This window comes from Molossus molossus, unplaced genomic scaffold, assembly GCF_014108415.1.
Source record: "Molossus molossus isolate mMolMol1 unplaced genomic scaffold, mMolMol1.p scaffold_m16_p_10, whole genome shotgun sequence".
In the NCBI taxonomy this organism is placed as follows: domain Eukaryota; kingdom Metazoa; phylum Chordata; class Mammalia; order Chiroptera; family Molossidae; genus Molossus; species Molossus molossus.
Genome location: NW_023425345.1, coordinates 84631146 through 84637564, shown reverse-complemented (window position 1 = coordinate 84637564; position 6419 = coordinate 84631146). Strand labels below are relative to the sequence as shown.

Sequence of the window (6419 nt, the reverse complement as noted above, 5' to 3'; positions counted from 1 at the left end):
TAGAGAGAGGCAGAGGGAGGGTCAGAATGGTTTGATGTGAGGAGGACTGACCTCACCATTCATGACTTTGACAGTGAAGGAGGCTATGAGCCGAAAAAGTGGACAGCTTCTAGAAGCCAGAAAAGGCAAGGAAAAGGATTTTCTCCTAGGGCTTCTATAAGCAATGTAGCCCTGCCAATATTTAGCCCAGTGAGATTCGTCTTAGACTTCTGGCCTCCAAACTGTAAGATAATAAATTTGTGTTAAGCCATTAAGTTCATGGTTATTTGTTACAGCAGCATAGAAAACTAACACAGGGAGCTTCAAATTTTGCCTGGTTTCTTATTCTCTCATGGTTATAGGTCTGGCTCATTCATTTTTAACAAAGGCACACTCGACCAAGGAAGGCAAACTTGGAATCCTCTTCTCTTCTTAAAACACCTAATCCCTAAATTTACACATTGTTCTTGTTCCAAAAGATTATTGCTGTTAATCTCTAGTTAGATTTTCTTTAAAACATAATAATAATGTTTTTTAAATGGTCTTCAGTTGTGAGAAAAATACAAAAGTTTTGGAGAATCAGTAAAATATCTGTATTACGTATTTTTAAAAGGCTGTATAGCCAGGGCACTGGATTCAAAATAAGCGCTGCCATTTACTAGCTGTGGTTTGGGAAAACTGACTTCTGTAAGCCTCCATGTCGTCATCTATAAAATAAGAATAAAAACTATAGGAATTATACAATAGCTTGGGTTAAAGATTTAATTAGATATCTAGGTAAAGTCCTTAGCATGGCACCTAGTATGCAATTAAGTGCACCACATAATGGTGTTCGCTATTATTACTGCTGTTGTTGTTACATTATATTCCCAATTTCAAAAACTTTTCTAACAAAAAGTAGTTTTCAGAACATGTTCTGTGTCTGTGACCTGCAAAATTAATAGCCTGTCACTTTCTTTCCGTCTTAATTTCTAAAGAAGCAGCAGTAAACCCTTCTGAAAATGGCATCTCCTTAGCAATACTTAACACTGAGTGAACAATTCTTTTAGTTATTAAATATTTATTCACTAAAGTAATTGTTATTTTTAAAATAGAGGGGGTAAGACAATGGTCTAACTCCTAATTAAGTCCTCTAAAAAAAAATATCTAAATCGGACGGGGTGAATTATTTGCTTGGCTCCTAGGAGAGTCCTCTCCCAAACCACCTCTGCATAAAAGAGGGAGCTCGGGCCTTTGCCTGCGCGCCAGGTCTTTCCTCCGTCCGGGCCGTGCCAGGTGAGCCCGCGAACAGCTGAGAGGCCACGCTGGAACTGGCCGGGTCTGGCGCGCAGCGCCTGCAGAGGCTGCAGGTTGTTAAGCTTTGCCCTCGGCACCGGTGCGCCCTCGTGGCCTCCAGCCGGTGCGCGTCCGGAGCCCCCAGGCGAGGGGCCGCGCTTGGCTAGATCTGTCCAACTTCTGAGCCATTCACGGTGCTCCGACCGCCCTCCCGCGTCTCCCCCCCGCATCAGTGCCCGGACTCGCTTCCCCGGGGCTCCGGAAGGGAAGGAGGCGTGTCCGGAGCAGGCGGGAGGGAGCTATATAAAAGTGCTGGCGGCGCGCCGGTGGGGTTTCATTCGCCGCCTCGCGCTGGGACCGGGAGCGCCGCGGGAAGCACCGGCCGTGGAGAGGGCGCTGCGCTCGGGCTACCCAATGCGTGGACTATCTGCAGCCGCTGCTCGTGCAATATGCTGGAGCTCCAGAACAGCTAAACGGAGTCGCCACACCGCTGCCTGGGCTGGATCACAGTGCTGCCTTTCCTTATGAAGAAAACACAAGTGAGTAGGGCGTACCCGGGAGCTCGCCGGCTCTCCAAGAAAATCGCGCTGGGAGGCCGGCGTGTCTCGGCGGCTGCCTGGGCGTGCGGGGCTGTGCCCGCGGGACCGGCCAAAAAGGTGCGGGGGAGGCAGGCGTGGCGTGCGAGCCCGAGCCGCCGGGGCCGGGTTAGCCAGAGAGAACGAGTGGGAGTGATGAGAGGGAGCCGGTGCCAAGTTTGCAGCCGCAGCCGTTAAGTTTGGAGCTGTCAGTAGGGAATCGCAGTTCCTGTAAGGAGGAAGGATCTGTTCTTTGGTCGGAGAGTTGAAGTTATCGCGGAAAGGCATGTCTTTGCACGGGAGACATTTTCCCTTGGATTCCGGGAGATTACAAAACAGCTCCCCGTACGCCACGCTGGCTCGCTTGCTCGCTCTCGCACCCGGAATTCTGTGCGGCCCCCAGGTGGGCGCGGGGCTCGTGGGGATGCGGGTGCAACCTTGGGAGCAGAGCCAACATCGAGTTCCTTAGTAGCAGCGCTCCTCGGGGCAAAGAACCTGCTTGGCCCGCCACGGAAACTTGGCTCCCCGAAGCATTTGCCGGGTGTGCAGCTCAGGGGCAGCTCCCCAGAGAGCTCTAGATGGGGTAATACCTGCACACTGCACCCACCTTCTGTCATTAGAGAAGAGAAAGTTTCTTTCTTTCTTATTCTTTTTTTTTTTTTTTTTTTAATGGGAACCTTTAATGATAGTTATTGAGCTCTCGGTGCTGCTAAATTGTGCATTATTCACTTAAACACTGGGTAAAGCACCGCCCAGGGGTACAATTAGATTTTTTTTCCCTTGAAGCAGATATGTCTTGTCATTTAGAAAGGGCCCCCACGGTACTCCTACCCACAGTTATTTACACCACCGAGCACTTACCTCTTCTTCCTTCTCCCCTTTGGAATTGTGTGTATCTGCCCCGGGTTGGGTAAGGCGCCCTTTCACCCCCCAGAGGTTCTGTCCGAGATTGCAATTCCTGAAATGTGTCGAAGAGGTGGAAGTGTTGGGGGAAATGGGGGAGTTATACAAATGGTCAGTTAAGAATGGGGGCATCAATATGCGGAAAATGCTTTATTAAATAGATGTCTAGGCTTAGGAAATGTACACATTCAGAAGGAACAAGGAAGAAGCAAGCCCATCGCACCGGCGTGGAAAAGGGCAGGGGGAAGGCCCTTTTGTGCGGTTGGTGTCCTTTCTAGGGCAGCAGCCTAAGAGGAGAGGAAGGGAGTGCACATGCCCCTCTTGCCAGCAGGTTGGCTTATAGGCACAGCATTGAAGGCCACACCGGGGGATCATCACAGGGTGCTGTTGAAATGCAAGTGTTCAAGATTGGCAATGAAAGAGAAGTTTCCATGTAATTACTTAATGTGTACAAGTTTTCCGCTTTGCAGGAATTATAAGCAAGGGTGCAGAACCAATTCCTTGTTACAGTAGCATCTGCTCACATGAATGGTAGTGGTGAGATCTGGGTGGAGAAATCTCCATCTACTAGTTCAGAAAAGGAGCCCAAACCCTCCTATTTAAACAAGAGCACTGGAGACAGATCAGGTTAATGACCAACACTCCAAAGGAGGGCGACTACTATCATGTCACTTTGAGTGTCAGTAGGATTAATGATCCTTGCACCCTCGCTTTGCGAAACACATGTGAGCTCTGTAATCTCCTTTCTCACTTTGATTAAGTGGCTGTGTAAATCTGATTACATGGAATAATTCCATTGAAAACCAGAAAGAGGGCAATCTAGCCTGAAACGCTGTGGTGTCAGTGACTCGGTGCTGCTGACCAAGGACATTTGAGATAGCTAAGTATTTTAGAAATGTGACCTGCTCAGACCAAGTTAAAGTGCAAGCCCTTTGGGGGAACTTGCTGGTGTTAAAGGACTTGTAGGGATAGGAGGGCAGTGCCCTTGTTGAATGAAGGCATTCATTGCCTGGGATCTAATGACCTTCAAGGTTTCCTTTAAGGATACTTCTAGCAATTCCACATTCTTGCCAAGTGGGACACTAGAAATAGCATAAAATCAATAAAATAATCCATGGAAATGGGGAAGGGGGATGAGATCCTCGTTCGTATTGCTAAATTTTCTAATCCAAAAGTTACAAGAAATTTTCTGTGCACCTCTGTACGGATGGAGAGTGGCTTAAGGAAATCAGACATTAAGAAATAAGGTGAACTGTTCTACAGAATCTAATGTTATCCTTGCCAGCGAGGAATATCTATTAAATCAACAGTGTCAATGGTCATTTATAAAATGGCCTCAATAGAAGAGTTCTATTTTAACCGTTTTGTGCTCTCCCATTCCCCAAGATACAAAATTAGAATTTAATAATAGTAATAATAATAGTACACTTTAATTTGAATTATTCAGCTCTCCAAGAATCATGGGTACACCAGCCGTTCTGGCCTTTCAGTTAAACTAAATAAGTGTGAAAATTCCATCAACAACCAGTTGGGGTTCCATAAGTGATTCTTTCATTTATTTAGCATGTGTGATGGCTTTAGCATTAGGAAAATAATTGCGTGGACAATAGCTATGAGGAGCAATTGTAACAATAAATTTAACCATAAATCTACAGAAATGAATGCTTTTTTCAGATTTCTGGTCGCATTTTATTCATATTGTGTGGCTTAGGTTCAGAAAGAACCTCTATTTCGATGTATAATCATTTATTTCAATGTACTACTCTGATATACTGGTATATTAAATAACAATTGGGCAGCATTTTGCAAGACCATTAAAAAAAGGACTATCAGTTTAATAGGCCCGATGCCCTATTTATTGATGTACTTACATTTTTAGCTTTGAGATGGTTAGTGAGAATTTTCGTTACTGCTGTCAGTTTTAAAAATATTAAGAAAAAAAATTCATCTTCCAGACAGTGTAGAAAAGGCCATTTTAGTCATACATTAGTTCTCAGAGAAGCAAATAGAATGCTCCTTAGCTTTTGTTGTTCCAAGAGAACATCTTTCTTTTGTCTGCATGACAGTTTGTCATTTGGGTGATAATGCAAGTTTGTAGGGGGGGGGAAAAAAGCATTTATGAAAAGAGCATTTTCTCACCTTATCCTTAAAACCACTCAATTTGGAATGTGTACTTTGAATAATTCTGTTTTGTGTAGCTTTTAATTGATACGTTCTGCCAAGACTTTAAATCTCAAGTGCTCAGTCAGTTACATTTAACATAAAACAAGGAAAATAACCATATGGAAATCTGAAGGCCTGCGCCAAACCAATTAAAATTGCTAAATTTTATTTATGTCTATCTGCTGATTTGAACATAGCAAATTATGAGTCACATTTGTTCTTTAATGGTAGGTGATTGAAATCTTTCCACCACCAGAAATAACATTAACAACAACAAAAATCCCTGCCCAAATGGTAGTGTGAATATGGGAGGTTTTATGCTAGGTCTGTGGGACCCCACTTCATGTTCCCCTCCCACCCATGTCCAGGGGGTGCCTCAGAGGTAGCGGGAAGATCCAGGGAGGCTCCAGTTTTTGAAGACTGAGATTCTATTTCCTGTTTTACCACTGGTGAGACAAATGACCTTAGGCAAATGGTTAAACTTCTTGGGATTTCCTTTTTGGAATCTGTATGATGGTTATAAAGAGTTTTCTCACATGGCGGTGGTAAGGATTCAGCATGATTTTATGGATGCCATTATCTCACACAGTGGCTAACTGTAGTTAACAGTCTGAATTTACTGTTCCTGAGAAGAGACTTGCTGCTGGTTAATTTAACAACCCAGAGAAAAAACTGGCTGTTGCAGGTAAATGCTTAACCGGCAAAGCAGAGGGACCCAGTTTCCACAGATCTGAATCTGTGGATTCAGCGCCGCCCATGCCAGGCTGATGTCTGTTTGTAGACGGTAATGAACACACATCAGACTAGGAATGTATGAAAACAGAGGCTATATGTGGCATGAGGAATGTTAAATTTTTTCAAGTGTGTCTTTAAAAGTGAAAATGAATGAAAATAGAAATCAAAAGTGGAAATAGTATCCTCATCTCTGATTCACGCCCATGTTCCCAACACTCTTGCATTCAGAGTTATCCTTGTATGATGCTGAGGGTTTATTTTATTTAGAACAGAGACTTAACTTCCCATCCCTGGTGTTCTTTCACTTGCTCTTCTGAGTGAGGCCATGCATTCATTTTTGCAGGGTGTCTTTTTTGTCTTTCCCAGGCAACATGCAGTGACTTTTTTTTATCCATTATGCAAGTTTGGAAGCTTTTTTTTTTTTTTTTGCTTACCTTAATGTTCCCTTATGTAAATCAGGGTAAGGCATTTGGATGTAAATCAATCTTAGGAGTGATCTCTTATCTTTTTTTCTAGTACATGAGTCTGGCAGCTGCAGGTGATTGTTTTTGGGTGTAAGTCACCTGTGCAGTCAGAACATTTATGAAACAAACCGAGGCAACACCACATGCTTTTATAAGAGATGCTTTTATAAGAGATGCTTTTATAATAGATGCTGTTTTCAAGGTTACTTTGTATAGACTTTGTCTCATGGAAACCATTGACTATATCCTTACTGATTTTTAGATGCAGCAAAATGTTTTGTTTTGTTTTGTTTTTTTCCTTTTTACTTACCTGTGGGCACAGGAA

General features: G+C 43.8%; 1 protein-coding gene across 1 annotated transcript in view; it reads left to right on the top strand.

Annotated features, from left to right (window-relative positions):
• The first annotated feature begins 1595 nt into the window (after positions 1–1595).
• The window catches only part of KITLG (KIT ligand), an 88148-nt gene continuing 83324 nt past the window's right edge, over positions 1596–6419 (top strand). Inside the window, exon 1 of the mRNA XM_036251899.1 lies at positions 1596–1793. Within this exon, the coding sequence (XP_036107792.1) occupies positions 1779–1793 (15 nt within the window). The 5' untranslated portion in view covers positions 1596–1778. The remainder of the gene's footprint in view (positions 1794–6419) is intronic.